We start from the raw sequence: 19955 nt of genomic DNA on the forward strand, positions 1-19955 counted from the left end.
CCAGGTAATGAGGCAGGCAGCTTCGACTCACACGCCAATCTCTCCTTAACCCGATTACAAATATTTTTCCCCTTAAAATGCCATGACTGGCTGAGAGACCTGCTTCACTTATCACAACGACAAACGGACTCAGATTCACACGCCAATATCTCTTTAACCTGATAAGAAGGATTTCGCTCCGTTAAAAATACCGTGACGGAGAGACCTGCATCACGTATATATATATATATACATCACCAAGACAAACGGACACAGCATCAAAGACGCACCGTACTAGTTTACAGACACAACATCCACACACACACACACACACAGGCACACACACACATACACACACACATACATACTGCTCACACACACATACATACACACTGACACACACACCGTCACACACACACACAACACGCGCACACACACACACACACACACACACAAACACACTGTGAAGGAAATCAAACGGCTTACAACTGAGTCAGGCCGAGTTGGGATTTGTATCCTCCACGAGATACGAAAGCCAACGAGATACACGTGGAAAGTGTATTGCACGGAGTGAACAGAGCTCATATACCAGCGAACAGTTAACTTCGTGAATCGTAGCTAGTTTAGAAGCACAATTGACAGGACCGGACTAGGTAAGTACTAGGGGGGGATGGGGGTCCAGGGGGCGAAGCCCCTTGGTGGGGGTCCAGGGGGCAAAGCCCCCTTGGTGGGGGTTGCAAGCTGAACTTTTTTTGATGTTTCTGGAGGGAAAGGAAGCCTCTCCTTGTACGAAAAAGGTAAATTCGATGCACCCCCCCTCCCTCCCCCACAAAAAAAGCGTTTGGGAGGTACATGCTTAAGCCAGGGGGGGGGGGGGGGGTTGCGCAACCCCTGTAATCTCCCTAGTCTGGCCCTGATTGACGACTGTCCATCGAGGAGAAAGGTCTCGATGTTAATCGCGCGGGAGGAGAAAATGCCCGGAGATAATGCAAGAAAAGGTTCCAGCCCTAACTTGTGTTTTCTGAGATACGATCGTCAAAGCACTTTAAAGGCACAGTAAGCCTCCCGTAAACCATCACAGATACTGTCAGGCTTTTACACACAGTACAAACACCCTTTCATTTAAACACTCACCGCTTGAGAACATCCTAAGAGCGAGCAATTTTCAAAGAATTTATTTTTGCGTGATTTATCTTGCCCCTTAGCCATCGTGAACCCGTGTGATCCAGTTTCCCTTTTTCACAATGTAGTCGTCAGTTAGTAATTGGAATGCGACTCGATGTGAGCTTATCTGCAATAGCACGAGGCTATGCACGAAACAAACGGCTGTGGTTCACAAGAACTCTAGCGATGGCTTTTGACTGTTCAGAGGAACTGGCGATAGGCATAAACCGTCGTCTGCTACGAGAACCACGACCTTGCGTGACCCTGCTTCCTGGCTTTTCTTTTTTCAAACTTTCAAAACTTCGAATTGTACTGATCTTGTCTTGATGAAAAAAGAATTCTTTTATGATTTAAGAATGTTTGTGTAACAAGCTATCAATTTATTATTTAGATTTTAAAAATTAGGTCTAGCGCCAAAACGCACCACGGTCCGATTGTCTGAGAGACAATCCGCAAAATTAATTCTTTAAAAATTGCTCGCTCTTTACGTGGGGCACATAGGATGTTCCCGTTTGGTGAGCGTTCAAATGGAAGGGTGTTTGTACTGTGTGTAAAAGCCTCACAGTATCTGTGATGGTTTACGGGAGGCTTACTGTGCCTTTAACAGGTAACTTTAATAGACATTCGAATAACCCCCCGCGGGTTAGAGGGAGTCCCATATTGGTTGGGACAAGAAAGAATTTACCCGATGCTCCCCAGCATGTCGTAAGAGGCGACTAACGGATTCTGTTTCTCCTTTTACCCTTGTTAAGTGTTTCTTGTATAGAATACAGTCAATTTTTGTAAAGATTTCAGTCAAGCAGTATGTAAGAAATGTTAAGTCCTTTGTACTGGAAACTTGCATTCTCCCAGTAAGGTCATATATTTATTGTACTACGTTGCAAGCCCCTGGAGCAAATTTTTGATTAGTGCTTTTGTGAACAAGAAACAATTGACAAGTGGCTCTATCCCATCTTCCCCCTTCCCCCGTCGCGATATAACCTTCGTGGTTGAAAACGACGTTAAACACCAAATAAAGAAAGAAAGACATTCGAATATCGATATTTTGTGTATCGCGTAAGCTGAACCGATTAACATTGCAGAAACTAGTTCGTAGAGGACCGATTGTAGAAACAAGATGTCCGCTCTTCATGTCAAAGTTTGTGCAGTGCGTCCAGTAACCTGTCCATGAGAAGAGGATTGCGGCCAGATACCGGGAAAGAAGAATAATCTGAGAGGCCGCCGAATATCTTTTTTCTCTGGATCAGTTTAGCTGAAGTTTAGCTTTCTGTGATAGTAGTAGTCCAGTGGACGATACCTTCCACCTGTGGTTGGACCCAGAAAGGTCACGGGACGAAGTGAACTGTGACAGTTTAGATCGAGATCGCCAGTCGGGGACTGATAAAGAACACCGCTACTTTTTTCAAGTGAACGGACATATCGGAAGTTTTTTGTGTGTGCTCTAGTTCAGTTAAGCCATGTTCAGGAGAACCTATTTAATTAAGATATAATTAGTATTTAGCAACTAGATCAGATGGTAGCCGCAGTCTGGTCCAAATCCTAACTGTGAACTGTGACTGTATTTTCCCACTTACACACTATCCGTGTGTCAGTATTCAGGGCCGGACCAAATGAGTTGTAAGGGGGGGGTTCCTCCTTTTTTGGGGGGGCAAATCAGCGAAGTGGCGAAGCCACAAGCGCGCGCCTGCAAAGCAGGCGCGCGAACTAGGGGGGTCCGGGGGCATGCTCCCCCGGAAAATTGTTGAAAAACGGTTAAAATCTGTGCAATCTGGTGCATTCTGGGCCTTGTTTTGAGGGTTAAGAGCAGCATTGTGGAGGGGGGGGGGGGGGACCTTTTTCTCATCGGATTTCACATTGAATAAAATTTGTTAGAGACACACACAAAATTTATTTTAAAAAAATAAATAAAAAAAACCCACTCAAAGCAAGGTACATGCTTTTTCCAGGGGTGGGGTTCCGGAACCCCTGGAACCCCCCCCTGGGTCCGGCCCTGGTATTGTACTGTGGATATCGTGTGCCAGTGATTTCACGGACTGTGTGTGTGTTTTTTTCTGTCTACCTCACGGGTAGCGATTTTTGATAGACTCCGGGTAAGATTATTGTGTTAGTTTGTGCACGGGATTATCAAACAGTTTTTCCATGTCATAACCTTGATATCTTTCTTTCATGATTGTGTGTATATGTGTGTATGTATCATAACTGTATCATTTGTTTGATCCAATACAGTGGAGGGAACTTATAATTGGAGTTGTTTGTTCCTCAATGATATCATTGACATTGTAGCGCATATGCATTCATTCACACACACGGACACAGACTGACACACACTGACACACACACACACACACGTACACACACACACTCACACACATACACACACTCACACACACACACAATGCATCACTTATGTATCACTACGACTGACAAATGGACACAACTTCAAAGAGGCACCGTACAGTTTGGGGTCGGTGAGAGGGGACGCACGCACGCACACTCACAGGCCACGCGCAGTTGAGCGTGGATGTTCATGTTGTGTCATTGTCTTTAAAAACTACGCAAAAATAGTATTACGATCTTTGTTGTAACCCACCAAAAAGCCCCCCCCCCCCCCCCCCCCCCCCAACAAAAAAACAAAAAAAATTAAAAAACTTTTTTTACCATTCGTCATAGTTGAGTTTATTCTGATTTTTTCTCTCGATGTTTTAACCGGTAGGCCCTATACCTTACGTTTTTGTTGGGTCGATTTGGGGGGTACCCATAAGCTTAATAAACGAAATAGCCGACGTTCAACTCTTTTTCACATCCAGTCTCAGCCCCTCCATCTGTTACACACGAGAACCCCCGTTTACCACCTTTATAGATCTGGAACAAAATTAAGTCTAATAATGGAGGGAGTCTTCAAATGGAGTTAAATTTACAGAGGTTACAAAATCCTGGGAAGGGAGGGTCTCAACTGGGATGAAGTCTTAAATTGGGGCGTCTTAAAAGGGAGGGGGGGTTCGACCGTAGCAGTAATCTCCCTGATGCATTCTGAAAACTTGAGATTTAGTGTTCTCAGTGACAATACTATTGGTCGGTTGGGGGTATGTTTTGTTTTGTTAATAATTATATACACCAATGTTCTGTTAATACACCCTTTTAGGACCACCCTCCCCCCTTCACGATTGCCTCCCTTTTAAGAATCTCCTTTCTCAGATGCTCTGTCCTTAACCTCTGTAAACTTACCTCCATTTTAAAACTCTGATTTAAGACCTGATTTTTATCAAATTATGGAAGGTTGTAAAGGGGTGGGGGGGTGGGGGTGCCATTGTTTATTATCAGAGAGTGTGTCAGTCGGATCTCCACAGAATTAGCTGAATACCAACGCTCTTTTTCTTCCAAACTCAACCCCTACATCTCGACTATCTATCAGTCATCTTCTTGATGCATTGTGAAATACTTATCTTTTCAAAAATTTTGTTTCATCGGAATGAGCTTATGTATATGTTAAAACTGTTAGCATTTCTTTCTTTTTCTTGTATTTTTGTTTTGTTTTTTCATGTACCCCCATATTTAAAAAAAAATTAATTCTTTGCCTTGCCTTGTAATCCACAAGACCTTACTACAGGCATGTGCGCGCCTCAGAGGGTGTAGGTGGAGGCATGACCTGCTAGTAGCATGAATTATAAGCCGTCTGGGTCTGGCACCGTCAGTTGCTCTGAAGACATGACCCCTGCTGTTGCCACAGGAGCCGCACTGGCCTGCTCTTTCCACAACTTCTTCCCCTACTACCTCTGCTTCCCTCACTTTCTCACGACCTTCACGTACCGTCTGTGATTTCAAGCTGATTGAGAGCTTTATCCTTAGCGGATTATGACTTTATTCAGTTATTCTGCAGAAAAGACAAATGCTGGAGAAAAAACGTTCTTTTCTGCAGCATTTCTGCATAATGTCATCTTTCGCCGAAGCAGCGTTTTTTTCTGCAGCAAAACATTTTACTGCAGTAAAATTGAAATCAAGAATGCTGCAGTAAAACGGTGCTGTTGTTTTACTGCAGAAAACCTGTTAACATTTTTTCTGCAGCATTTTGTACTGGCTCTTGGCGGATTATGACATTATTCAGTTATTCTGGAGAAAAACCGAAATGCTGGAGAAAAACTGTCTTTTCTGCAGCATTTCTGCATAATGCCATCTTTCGCCGAAGCAACGTTTTTTACTGCAGTAAAACATTTTTTCTGAAGCATAATGTTTACTTGGTTTTTTGAAGCAAGGTCAAGATGCTATGTATGTTTTTTGGGGCCTTGTCATCATACACCATCTTGCCAAATTTGGTACTGATAGACTGAATAGTGTCCAAGAAATATCCAACGTTAAAGTTTTCCGGACGGACGGACGGACGGACAGACGACTCGGGTGAGTACATAGACTCACTTTTGCTTCGCATGTGAGTCAAAAATCGATTAAGTATTACTAAAAGCGGCAAAGCGGATGGAGTTGGTCTTATGCTATATGTAATGACAGGCGATGGGGAAGAGGGTGTGAGCAGTGCTTCTTGGTACAGTGTTGACCTACTAATGCTGCCACACCTGTCTTTTGACCTAATTGACACCCGAAACGAAGTATGACTGCCTGAATGGTAGTGGGGTTCGGGGATGGACGCCATTTGCATAAAAGCCCACTTTATGAAACACGAGTGGGCATAGGAGTTGCCACCAACGAGTGCAGAAGGATAAGAAGACGATACTCAATGCTGTCACCTGTATCTTCTGCCTGCCCTCTGCCAGAGCTGTGGATCACGTCATCCATGCCTATTCTGCTTCATACCCACTCTTTCCTAGGCTGTGCAGCACATCTTCACTGTACATCGTGCATATTTACAGATACCACCCTTCCCGTGTAAACCATCTCATTTAATCATCAAGGACTCGTCCAGGCTTTTACGTGGGATAGCACCATCTTCTGACTTGGACACAAATCAAGAGTCAACCGCTTTGATAGGTCTATGGCTGTTCTCTGCGAGGAATGGACATTTGGGGCAAACATTGATTGTGTACCGGACACCAGTTAGTGTCAAATATTCAAATTATTTTGGCACACAAAACAAAACACACACAAAAAACAAGAGGAAGAAAGACACAAGAATTCGTTGTGCAAAGGGAACAGCCAGCTAGGTTGTTGATTGTTGTTATGTGTCCAAGTGTAAGAATGCTCAAATCCAATGTAAAAGATCTTTGGAGAGTTTGCATCACCGTTAACACAGGAAGAAAGGTACCTTTAAAGGTATATAATAAGACCCTGAAAAATAGTAAACGGGGATTTTTGCAGCTACAAAGACGTACAAATCCACTCTTCAACTAAGCAAAGATTACGCCTGTAGAATCAAAATCCCAGAAATATTCAACATAAATTTGCACTGCAAGGCGGCAGTCAAGAGATGTTAGTCATGTGTGACAACACATGATATGGAAAATCTTTTAAAATAAGTATTAGTTTTCCTTGGGACTAACACAGCTTGATAGTAAATTGTTAGAGCGTACTAAGCTTGATTTCAAGATAATAAGTCTTGGAATTAGGACATCAATCAGACTTGGCTCAAACTCAAAGGGTTTGAATAAATGTAAGTGTGCAGTGCATGACCAGAAGTAATTTCAGAATGGCAAAAGTGTTGAGTTTAATTATAATCATCATGAACAAGGTGTTCTGAGAAGAGGAAAAAAAACCAGAATGCATACAACTTTTGGATGCTAAACAATGTGTTCAGAGAAACACAAGTTTGTACGTTGTTGATTTTTAAGAAAAGTGAGACATCAAAGTCAATGCACTTGTTAAGTGAAGAAAGAAATAATTTTATTTTCTGTACGAGTTACAAGGAAAAATGCCCACAGACACACATGTTGTACTGGTGAAGTTCACAGGTCTGTTATTTTCAGAAGCCTTCAACATACTGCAATGTAATGACTATCAAAAGTGAACAAACACAATCTGAATATGTGCATGAAAATTCTCCTTCAAGAGGACCGTGACAATTGCTCTCAACCCTACCTCTAGCTTAGAGACACTGTACACTACCTTATCAATGCCAGTACCACAGACCGTTCATTCTGTTATTGTCTTCATTGTCTAACCATTTTCCACATCAAGAAGTGACAATTTTACATTCATCATTCATTCTGCTACTAAATGGCTGTATAGATTTCCTGCTGTACCTCAAGAAGTTAAAACTATACTATTACGTTCATCCTGTTACAAAATTGGCTGTGCAGAGGTTTTTTCTGCCAACACATTCAGCTTCACGTTAAAAAAACAAACTCAAATCCATCACCTGTATACTTTCCCTTTGTACAACAAGAACTGAAACTATTTAATTCGCTCTGTTACAAAATTGGCTGTACAAAGTTGTGTTTTTTTCTGTTGACAGTATCAGGTTCAGGTTCACATAAACACATCTATCAGCTTCACGCAGGAAAGTCATACATAAACTGTCAGTCTTTCCAAGCAGGCCAACGCTATGCTTGCTGACTGCTGCTTTAAGTAATGTACAGTAATAAGAACACAAGCGGGGCTCTTTCTGAGAGCTATCGTCGATACCGGTATCTCTTGAAATGGAACCAAAGCTGGAAGATGTTGTTCTGGAACTGACAGCGAAATCCTCTCTTGTAGGAGTACTCCCATTCCCTGTTGACGATCTTGAAGGCAATGTCCTGGAAAGAAATTTGGATTGTGTGCGTAATAAATGATTTGTTCCAAACACTGGAGTTTTAAGTTACATCTATGTGAGTAGACTGGTCTTTGATTAACTGACATTAACTGTACCTGCATTCACACACCCACACATCTCTATTTCTATCTGTGGGTCATTCTCTGAAAAGGAGTAGCAGTCGGGGTAGTGTTATTTGAAGTACTTTTTTTCCACACACTGTGACATCAACTGTAAGGCTTCTTTTTAAGCCAACTGTCTATATGATACTTACCGAGACAGTACTATTCTTGCACATTATCTATTATAGGCCGAAAAAATTGGACAAAACGCTGAGTGGGTACAATTATCTCCCATAACCATGCGCCACCGTGGATCCCAAGCACTGTCCGAGTGCTTCCCCCTTACAGGATGTAGGTGGCGCGTCCTCTTTCTTTATGAGCTGCAGACCCTCAAAAAGCCCATAACATATCAAGAGGGGAGGCGGGAGGGAAACTCTAATAGTACTGTCTCGGTAAGTATCATATAGACAGTAGGCTTAAAAAGAAGCCTTACAGTCAATATAACACTTACCTCGACAGTACTATTCTTGCACAGAATACCAGAGTGGTGTGAGGGTGATATGTAGAGTATTAAACTCCTTAATCAAAATCACTTAAATCCAAGGATTAAGATACCCAGGCAATTTTCGAACAGTACTACCGTAAAAGAAAATATACCCAAGAAACATACCTTAGACTGACGTGACCATGCTGGCAACCACTGCTGTGTGGTGAACTCAATGTCAAAGTCCAGGCCACTCAAAGCTTGAATACCACTGAGTCTACGGCAAGTGGCTAAAGCGATGAGGAACAATTAGTCTTAAAAATCAGCAACTTGATACTGATGCCTGCCAGGGGTTCAAACTCATTGCTACGCAGGAGTTTGAGGACCAGAAAGACATCCCCCTTGGGAAATGAAACCCGAGGTTTAGACACCGCTGCATTGCTAATACCCGAAAGGACATTAGCGATGAGGGAGGACCTGATCAAGTGTTCAGGTCTGCGACCAGTAGCGGCCGCAATCGTGGAAGCGATGGCAGATCTGTATCCAAGAAGAGTCTTAGAAGAAAGACTCTTCTTTTGATACACTTCCACCAGGAAGTTGGCCAAGTCCTGTGTTGAGGGATAAAGCGGCTTTATCCCCTTGGACAAGGCGAAGGTGGCCCAAGCTCTCCAGCGTAAGTCGTAGAGCTGATTAGTTGATCGCCTCTTAGCGTTCAAGGAAAACTCTACTGAACTCTTGTGCAATCCTAGTGCAAGCAGTTTGGAGCGCACAAGAGCCATGCGGTCAAGCACAGACTCTCTGGACGTGGATGAGGGAGGCTGAAGCAGACCTCCCCCGTCCAGATCCAGAGGTAGAGGGTCTACGTGGGTGAGACCGCGAAGATCTGGAAACCACAGAGCTGTTGGCCAGTAAGGCGCGACCAAAATCAGTCTTGGTCGTTCCTGCAGATATTTTGCCAGCACCCTCGGAATCAGAGATGTCGGGGGATAGGCGTAAGCATCGAGGAGCCTCCACAAGAGAGTGAATGCGTCCAAGTGGAACGCATTCATGTCTCGAAAGGGGCTGACGTACCTGGGAAGCCGAGCGCTGAATCGAGTTGCGAACCGATCGATCAGAGGACGGTCCCACCTTGCCCACAGACGCTGTAGAACGTTGTGGGCGATGGTCCATTCTGTGGAGAGAACCTGATCGCCCCGACTGAGAATGTCGACCAGGGCGTTCAGTTTCCCCGGAACGAACTGGACTGACATCCGGACCTGATTGGTCTGGCACCAGAGCAGAATCTCCTCCGCCAACAGGTAGAGGGACCGAGAATTGGTGCCCCCCTGGTGGCGAAGGTAAGCTAAGCATGTGGTGTTGTTGTCCCCGTTGAAAATCAGAGGGGCCAAGGACAGGCCGAATGGGAGGGCCCGAAACTCGAACACTGTGCCCTCCCAAACGAACCGGAGCAGATGTCGGTACCCTGGGGCCACCAGGATGTGGAAGTAAGCATCCTGGAGGTCCCAGACATGGCCCAATCGTTTGGCCGGATGGCCAACCGGACCGACGAAGGGGTTTCCATCTTGAACTTGCACCTGTGAAGGTACAAGTTCAAGGTGGAGAGGTCCAACACCGGCCTGAACCGGCCGTCCTTTTTGGGGACGGTGAACAGGCGGGAGCAGAACCCCGGAGAAGGCTGAGAAAGGGGGTAGACCGCCTTCTTCTCGACCAACGAGTTCACCTCGTCCTGAAGAGCCTGCCATCTGGCAGGGTCTCGAGGAGGGGGGAACGTCCAGGGTAGAGCGGACAATGGAGGTTGTGACGACAGCGGTAGAGAAAACCCCGACCACACCACCCTCAAGAAAAACTGGTTGCAGACCAGTCTGCCCCACATGCCGCGGGCCCGAAAAAGGGAACCGACGGACGAAAGAGGGGCAACTTGAGGGGGCGTCAACGTAGGGCCGGGACTCACTGAAAATTCTGCTGGCGGGCAGGCGCAGGCTTGCGACCACCCCCCCTGGTGGTGCTGCTTCCCCTTACCTGTCTGAGCACCCTTCGTCTTGCTTGGGAACGCAACAGGCGCCTAAGAGGAGGAAGAAGGAGGCAGTGAAACTGGCTTCTTCTTCTTCTGAGGCTGGGAGCTGGAGGTGACTGTAGCACTTCTCTTACTCCCCGCCGCCGTCGCCGAAGCAGCGAGGCCAACCATCAGAGAATCAGTGTTCCTCTGGCGTGTGGACTCCACCACAGAACGAACAGTGTCCGGATGAAAGAGGGAAGAAGGCTGAGAAAACGTGTTCCTCAGACTCTTCCTCATATCCGGAGGCACTATAGAAGTAGGCAGAAAATGATCACGGAACAGGGCCAATAAAGTGGACCCGTGTTCCAATGGCCAATTCTGCCGCAGACGACACGCACGATCGCACGGCATGCAAAGCCCGATCCACTCGAACCGTGTCAAGGACCCGAGTGGAATCGGACTCTGCCCGATCGGGAGGGTCCAACAGTGTGGACAGCGTGCTCATCCATGTCAAGGCCTGTGATTGGGCCTCGACTGTGGAAGAAACGGTGGCCTCAAGATTGTGGAACGAAGCAGAGCTCAGTTCCACCTTCTTGACCGAAGGCACCTCCCCAACGAACACATCACCGTCAGCCCCACCCTAAACACTCGAAGTCTGGAAAGGGAGAGTTCGAGAGTCAAAGGGAAAAGGGAGGGACGAAACAGATTGGACACGAGGAAACAGTGGAGGAGCGCCTCCCGAAGGAAAGCATGGCACTGAACCCGAGTCCTCCCGAGGAACATAGGTCGCGTTTGCACGTGAATCTGTACTCCTCAGGCGATGTGCTGCCGCTTCCACCGTGGCACTAAGACTAGGGTGGAACGTGAATTGCCGGCGGACGGATCGTTCATAAAACGAGCCGCCGGCAGACGCGGCGTGAGCCTCCCGCGCCCGGGCCGAAGCGGACTCAAAGGACGAGAGGGCGTCTCAGGGAAGGACGTCCTGAAACTGTTCAAACGTCCTTCTAGCTGTGCGAGGACGAGCCTCCTGCCTCTCGTCCTCAGACCCCGGGTCCAGGTCCTGTGTGTCAACACTAGACGACAGACGCTTAAGAGAGGCATCCGTGACGTCAAGACGCCGCGTGATGTCTGTCATGTACTGTTGGAAAGTACGAAGCATAGCTTCGGAAGTTCCATCAGAAACCGGCAAGGGTAGAGGATCAGTGTTAACCTCAGGGCGACCCTGATCCTCCTCCCTATCGTCCTCCGACTCACTCTCCTCTTCACTTCCCGACAACTCCTCAAAAGCAGGAGTGTAGGGAGCTTGAGGGGGAAGAGCCGAAAGCGATGAAGCAGGCTGTGAAGAAACGCCCACAGAAGCAAGAGGCCGCGAAGACCCCTGCCCCAAAAACGAAACGTCTCCAGCAGCCGAAGGGGGAGAAAAACAACAACCCTGCGACTGTTGGGTCAGCCCAGCCAACGAACCCCCGCCATTTATAGACTGAACAGGAACCCATCGGGTCTGATCAGAAAAGAAATGGTCCTGTCCGGTCCGGTCGGGGGTGCCGATCCGGTCCGGTAGGGTGGTCCGGTGTTCCGGTCCGGTGCCGGACCATCCGGAGGTCCCGTTCGGCACCGAACCATCGTACCCACAGAAGTGTTCGGGTGGTTAGGTCCGGACGTGGACATACCGTACCATCCGGACCCGTGGTCCGGTATGGTCCGGTTCGGTGCCAGACCATCCAGACCAACAGAGGTGGTCGGGTGGTCCGGCACCGGGCCATCCGGGCCCGTAGGTCCGGACCCGTAGGTCCGGACCCGTAGGTCCGGTACCATCCGGAGGTCCTGTTCGGCACCGAACCATCTGTACGCACAGAAGTGTTCGGGTGGCTCGGTCCGGGCGTGGACGTACCGTACCATCCGGACCCGTAGGTCCGGTTCGGTGCCAGACCATCCGGACCAACAGAGGTGGTCGGGTGGTCCGGACCGGTCCGGTAGGGTGGTCCGGTGTTCCGGTCCGGTGTTCCGGTCCGGTCCCGTACCATCCGGAGGTCCCGTTCGGCACCGAACCATCCGTACCCACAGAAGTGTTCGGGTGGTTCGGTCCGGACGTGGACACACCGTACCATCCGGACCCGTAAGTCCGGTGGTCCGGTATGGTCCGTGCCAGACCATCCGGACCAACAGAGGTGGTCGGGTGGTCCGGTCCGGACCGGACCACCGGTCCAGTACCGGACCATCCGGACCCGTAGGTCCGGTCCGGTCCCGTACCATCCGGAGGTCCCGTTCGGCACCGAACCACCCGTACCCACAGAAGTGTTCGGGTGGCTCGGTCCGGACGTGGACATACCGTACCATCCGGACCCGTAGGTCCGGTTCGGTGCCAGACCATCCGGACCAACAGAGGTGGTCGGGTGGTCCGGACCGATCCGATAGGGTGGTCCGGTGTTCCGGTCCTGTGGTCCGGTCCCGTACCATCCGGAGGTCCCGTACGGCACCGAACCATCCGTACCCACAGAAGTGTTCGGGTGGTTCGGTCCGGACGTGGACCTACCGTACCATCCGGACCCGTAGGTCCGGTGGTCCGGTATGGTCCGGTTCGGTGACAGACCATCCGGACCAACAGAGGTGGTCGGGTGGTCCGGTTCGGACCGGACCACTGGTCCGGTACCGGACCATCCGAACCCGTAGGTTCGGTCCGGTCCCGTAGCATCCGGAGGTCCCGTTCGGTACCGAACCATCCGTACCCACAAAAGTGTTCGGGTGGCTCGGTCGGACGTGGACATACCGTACCATCCGGACCCGTAGGTCCGGCATGGTCCGGTTCGGTGCCAGACCACCCGGACCAACAGAGGTGGTCGAGTGGTCCGGCCCCGACCGGACCACTGGTCCGGTACCGTACCATCCGGACCCGTAGGTCCGGTGGTCCGGTGTGTTCCGGTTCGGTGCCAGACCACCCAGACCAACAGAGGTGGTCGGGTGGTCCGGTCCCGACCGAACCACTGGTCCCGTACCGTACCATCCGGACCCGTAGGTCCGGGGGTCCGGCAAGGGCCAGAGGTACTGTCCCGCACCGGACCCTAAGGTCCGGTACGGTCCCGTACCATGGGTCCCGTCCGGACCAAACCCGGAGGTCAAGTCCAGTCGGGACCCGTGGGTCCGGTTCGATCCCGACCCGTAAGCCTGGAACGTTCCGGACCCTTGGTCCGGACCATCCGTCACCCGAACACCAGACGCTAAGGAATGGCGTGGGGTCAAGACGGTCCGGTCGGAGGTGTCGGTCTGAGCAACAGAAACAATGTTCCCGTCGCCCTGACCATTCGACAGAAGTACCACGTTCTGTCGAACACCTCCACGTCCAGTAACTAGTCGGCCGGAGCGTCTTATCAAGAGGGACAGCCACCAGTCACACGGACGTCAGAGGGAACCGTAGTAGCAGTGGTCGTAGGCACGAAGCCTGAAACCCCTGCCCCCACAGGACCGCCCTGAACGGGGTCAATTCGCATCCCAACCCCAGCGGGGAGGGAATTCAGAGACCCCGTCATCTCCTCCGATCTCCCCCCCCCAGAAGGCCGAAACTACTGTCGAAACAGCAGCAGACGACCCAGCGAGGGAGTTCAGAGGAGGACCCGTGTCCCTCCTGGCTTCCACAGCGGTGGAAACCGAGGAGGGCACAGGAGAGGCACCGGAAAAGGAAGATTTTAATGCCAACTGCACCCGGTGTTCCCAGGCGGTCACCCATCCAAGTACTAACCGGGCCCGACGTTGCTTAACTTCGGTGGTCGGACGAGAACCGGTGTTTACAACGTGGTATGGCCGTTGGCTGTCAAAACCTGAGTCTCTCCAGTAGCCCCTAGATCGGATTCACCAACCCCCAAAGAGGGTTGGGAATCGACCTGCCCCCGGATTCGAGCCAGGGAGGAGAAGGAAACCTTCCCCCCAGGCTTGAAACCGGGAGGAGCTGAAGCCTGAGACTGAGGGCCGGACAACGGCGTCGAAGGGGGGGAAGCTAGTTCCACTGAAGGAGAAGGAGAAAGAAGCTTTTTCTTTCCCCTCGACCTTCCCCGAACCTTCGACGGCGCAGCCCCGCCCGAAGTCCCAGGCTCAAGCCCAGCCTGTTTGAGCAAGCTCGCATTGAGCTTGCTCAAACAGGCTTTCTCCGCCCTCCCTCGCCGCAAACGCAAAGCGTTTGGGGAGGGAGAGTCGGAGCGCCGAAAGATCCCCTTCTCCGTGCGTAAAACATGACGCTGGGCGCCCGGAGAAGGGTTGCCCCCGGCAGACTCTGGTTCCGTAGAACCAGAGCCCAAAACAGGACGAGACATCCTACCTCGCCCTGTACGTACCCTTAAAGACCGAGAATTAACAAAATTCAAAGAAAATTTAGGTCAATACTCAAGTGAATGCGGCGAAACGAGAAGCAGACGACCGGTCACCACGAAGTAGGACGGGAGGCACGCCGAGTCCGCCACACAAAAACGGAGGCACAAGTTGAAGGAAACACAACGTAGCCTCAAGCCAGAAGTGGAATAACACACAATAATCCAACAGGTGATAGTCCACACAGAAAAGAAGCCTCTTAGTCCAAAATAATCCGGGAGCGTAGCAGAAACACAGCCGGTCTGACACGCGCGAAAAAAGAAAGAGGACGCGCCACCTACATCCTGTAAGGGGGAAGCACTCGGACAGTGCTTGGGATCCACGGTGGCGCATGGTTATGGGAGATAATTGTACCCACTCAGCGTTTTGTCCAATTTTTTCGGCCTATAATAGATAATGTGCAAGAATAGTACTGTCGAGGTAAGTGTTATATTGACAAAGAGTTTATACATAAAATCCATTAACAGACACACTGCACTAACACCTCAAACAAATGAACTGTTGCTGGGTCCAAGAATCGAGCGTGTGCTTGTGATTTTGTTCACTTGACCGACTGACTTTAAGCCTCCATTTTGTTACATTCATATGTTTTGAATGAATAAAAACAACAATAAAATTAAACGTTTGCAACCAAGGCAAGAGGTTTCTATGGTCACATCTTGCCTTCCCTGAACTGAAGCTACTCAGCATTCACGTTCTGATGTCCACTGACATCTTTCGAAAAGTGCAAAGTAGTATGCAAATGAACTGACACACTTTGAAACAATTGAGTCTTAAAGGTTCTCATATACAGCAGCTTTGTGAAAATAAAGAAATGATAGTGAAAGGGATATGAAAACTTGCAACTGACGAGTCCGGTGTCTGCTAATCAAGTTACGACCTAGATCATTAAAGGACAATTCTTTTTTATGTCACCGACCGAGTAATTCAGTAAGAAATAGTGAAGCATATGCAGAGGATCACACTGCAACTATTGTGTGTACATCTGACTTGCGTGGTCATGTTCGGAAGCCGCCATTTTTAGAGTCCAGCTCTGTTTCGAAGCGACTTTTAGGGATATAAAGCAGGTATTTGTTATTTTTATCTGCTGAACTGTGATTATGGCTGATCGTAGCACAAGCTTTTGCATGAAAATTAGACTTAAGTTTGGACACTTGAACTTCTGATCATTCTGACATAGCATTCAGCTTTTGCAGATTTGATTTGACCATGATACAACTGAGAAGCAAGTGAGTGACTCCCCTTGACCACATGGCATGCCAAGAGAGAGGATCTTTTTGCTCTTTTTTCACTACAGATGATTGAAAGAGTTCCGGACAGACATGAATAGTCTAATTTTAAAGCAGTATATTGATTTTTAGTCTCTATGTAACAATTTGACCCCCTTTCCAGAGAAGGACCCCTCTTTTTCTGTCTTCCTTTTTTTTCTCTCAAGGACAGATTGTAAGAATAGACCCAGCCTTAGATCTTCATTCTTCTTAAATAAAATCAAGTTCAGTCTCTCTCTCTCTCTCTCTCTCTCTCTCTCTCTCTCTCTCTCTCTCTCTCTCTCTCTCTCTCTCTCTCTCTCTCTCTCTCTCTGTGTCTCTCCGAGTCTCTGAAGTGAAAAAGAAAATAAGTGCATCAGTCTCGAATAGCAGCTAGCATCTGCTGAAGGGACATTAAAACCCAAAAACCAAACCAATCTCTCTCTCTCTCTGTCTCTGTCTCCGTGTCTCTCTCTCTCTCTCTCTCTCTCTCTCTCTCTCTCTCTCTCTCTCTTTCTCAAAGATTAACATACTTCATAGGGAGGGCCAGCCTTGAAGCGAAGAACTGCAAAATCTTTACTGTCCTCCAGTGGGGTCTGCACACCAAGTAGAAAAACAGAATAAATACCCAATACCCTGTGGTCTGACCAACGCATGACAAGCCACAACATTGACACTTTTTCTTTTAGAATGAAGAACTGACTTTCCCACTTTTCAGACTATGAAGTCCTGCTAATTATGGACCACACCCACTCCCTTGGTTCTCACACACACACATACACCAACACACACCGGGGGCGGGGACGTAGCTCAGTTGGTAGCACGCTGGCTTTGTAGCCAGTTGGTCGCTATCAGCGTAGGTTTGATCCCCACGTTCGGTGAGAGATTTATTTCTCGGAGTCAACTTTGTGCAGACTCTCTTCGGTGTCCGAACACCCCCGTGTGCACACATGCGCACGAAAAAATCCCACGTTCACAGCGAAAGTCTCAGGGCTTGGAAAACACGAAGACACGCATGCATCATCTCTCGTCTCCGATTATCATGATCGTATTTCGATACTTTGACGAGACAAACCCAATGCTGGTGTGTCGAAGAAGACAGCCACAGCGGGCTTGTTCGAATCAAAGTATCACACCATATCTTCAAGGTATTACCAATACCTGTCCCAATATAGACCAGTTGGTCTAAGAGGACGTTAAACCCTAATAGTCAGTCAGTCAGTCAACACACACACCAACACAGAAACACACACACACACACACACTGACTTATATACATTCACATATATGCAGGATTCTTGATCTCCCCTTCTAAAAACTGGAACAAACATTATCTTATCACTGAGAAAAAAAAATGTGGCTAAAAAAGTTCAAAGATGAGCGTACCACAGTGTATTCTGGTGTCTTTGACTTGTCAATCAAATCTGGGTAGAATATCTGCAAAAAACAAAGCATTCAAATTGTATTCAGTATTAGTGATAATGCCCTCTGTAAGCGTATGTCTGTACAGCTGTTTCTGTGTGCTGTTGATGTCGCTTTTTTTTGTTTTTGTTTTTAACTGTTGTTTATTTTTAACTGATGGGTTGTGCCTAAAAATGTGTCATGTTATGTATAATTATGAGAAGTTAAGATCCTATACTGTGGGTAGTCTGACAGTCCTTTTTTAACATATCAAGAGAATTAACCCTCACTGCAATTTGTGTATAATCTAGTGTCACAGAACAAGTGTTGGTAGCTGGGGAAGAATTTGGAATTCTTAAAAACTCCCAACAATTCTCAAATGCCCTTTACAGAGTTTATTGCTGATCTTATTTCAAATGACTATACTGTCCAACAAACAAGAAAATGAAAATGTCATTTGAACTGCATTCAGACAGTCACAGAAAAAATATGACCCACATGGATTCTATGCAAGGATCTTATGGTGTCCATTCAAATTCAGCCTACACTTTTCAAGTTCTGCATCCTATCAAAATGTGTGCATCACACAAATCATTCAAGACTGTGCATTCTGAAGTTTGAACCAGGGAGGATAAAAAAAAAAAAAAGGGAGAGTTTTATGTGAACTCACATTGAACTTGTATCCTTGTACAATCTTTGGCGGCGGGTTGTCAATGTCGTAGTGAGTCTGATTGTACTTGTTCCACTCAAAACCCTGCACACACATACATACACACATAGCTTGTGTTATGGATTCAATGATGAAGACAATCAGACAGCGTATAACATTCAACAAAGCAAACAATCCAACTTAGCAGTCTTTGTTGGCTTATGCCCAGTCAACTGAAGAGGTCCGGTCATCTTAACTCATTGTCTCCCAGGTACGGATATATCCGTACCCACTCATATGGCTCTATCTGACCAGGTACGGATATATCCGTTCACACTGTTAGCTTCAGTCGCTTCCTGTAACGTCCATCTAATGCCTGCATTCCTGTGTGTTGATACACAGTTACTACACAGTTACTACAATTCTGAGTGACCTGCTGCAGCACAGCTGGTCTCGGCTAAAAAAAAAACGAAATGGCTATGTTGCCGGTACCGGCAACGTAGTCTGTAAGCTACGTTGCCGGTACCGGCAAAATAACGATATGTTACGGTAGAGGCTATTTTGCCGGTAGAGGCTCGCTCTCTCTCTCTCTCTCTCTCTCTCTCTCTCTCTCTCTCTCTCTCTCTCTCTCACTCTCACTCTCTCTCTCTCTCTCTCTCTCTCTCTCTCTCTCTCTCTCTGAAGCTAGTAAAGTGAAAGTTACCGCCTGTGATTAAATACTCACCAATAAATTACAGTTTCTGATGGGAATTTCTTTGGGGGAGAGAAGTGTTCACTGATTGACAAATTTGAACTTTTATAGTGAGTTTTATTATCAACTCCACCTCGGACAACAATTGGCTTCTTTAGCCGCAGAAAACAACTTTGATTTCCAAGAGAAATTGAGCGTGTTAGATTTTGTTGTAAAAGTGTGGGGATCTGGAAAACATGTAGCGGTTGTGGAACTAGTGTATGATATGACAGTCGCCCCAAACCCACCACCACCAACAACAACACCACAGTCTCACGAGGATGGTTCATTCGCACCCAGGCCCTACGACGTCACACGAGGATGGTTCATTTGCACCAAGGCCTACGACGTCTCAAGAGGATGGTTCAGTCGCACCAAGGCCTACGACGTCTCATGTAGCGGTTGTGGAACTAGTGTATGAAATGACAGCCGCCCCAAACCCACTACCACCAACAACAACACCACAGTCTGACGAGGAGGGTTCATTCGCACCAAGGCCTACGACGTCTGACGAGGAGGGTTCATCCGCACCAAGGCCTACGTCGACGTCTCTTGATAATGTGACGTTACCACCAAAATCCCGGAAGAGAGGCAGACCAAAAGGAAAAGTAATAAATGCTATTGGAATGCCTAGCCGGAAAAAATGCAAGGTTGACAAACCGTTCCCTTTTCAAAGAAGTCCTCGGTGGATCGAGACAGACAAATTCTGAGCTACTTTGTCGGTGAGGCAGACACAATCCGTGCTCTGAAAGGCGAACTTCAGAGGAATCCGTTTAGCAGTTACGTCTACTCGGCTGTACGGTCTTCTCTCCGTACTGTGTGTGCACTATGTGACGATGACTTGTTGAATACTCAATCTATTTCATGTGATTCATGTCTCAGATCCCTCCATCTGCAATGCGCTGGAAAACGCTCAAGACCAAAAACCAAGTTCTGGTTCTGCAGGAACTGCTATGAATGACACACACACACACACACACACACACACACACACACACACACACACACACACACACACACACACACATACACACACACACACACACACACACACACACACAGAGACATAGAGACAGAGAGTCAGCGACATTGATCATAGAGAGAGAGATGTTACGATGACTTGTTGTATATTCAACGTCCGTATATTCAATCTATTTCATGTGATTCATGACACACACATAGAGACAGAGAGTCAGCGACAATGATCATAG

At 47.8% G+C, this 19955-nt stretch overlaps 1 protein-coding gene and 1 non-coding gene across 2 annotated transcripts in view; both read right to left on the bottom strand.

Annotated features, from left to right (window-relative positions):
* Positions 1–6952: 6952 nt before the first annotated feature.
* Positions 6953–19955, bottom strand: part of LOC138973467 (splicing factor Cactin-like) — a 32305-nt gene continuing 19302 nt past the window's right edge. Inside the window, exons 16-19 of the mRNA XM_070346187.1 lie at positions 18036–18119; positions 17351–17401; positions 16498–16560; positions 6953–7823 (exon numbers count right to left, since the gene is read on the bottom strand). Coding sequence (XP_070202288.1) covers positions 7698–7823; positions 16498–16560; positions 17351–17401; positions 18036–18119 — 324 coding nt within the window. The 3' untranslated portion in view covers positions 6953–7697. The remainder of the gene's footprint in view (positions 7824–16497; positions 16561–17350; positions 17402–18035; positions 18120–19955) is intronic.
* Positions 14046–14164, bottom strand: LOC138951349 (5S ribosomal RNA). The gene has a single exon (XR_011451103.1). It is a non-coding gene; the product is annotated as a 5S ribosomal RNA (ribosomal RNA).

The sequence above is a fragment of the Littorina saxatilis genome, linkage group LG1, assembly GCF_037325665.1.
Source record: "Littorina saxatilis isolate snail1 linkage group LG1, US_GU_Lsax_2.0, whole genome shotgun sequence".
Classification (NCBI taxonomy): Eukaryota; Metazoa; Mollusca; class Gastropoda; order Littorinimorpha; family Littorinidae; genus Littorina; species Littorina saxatilis.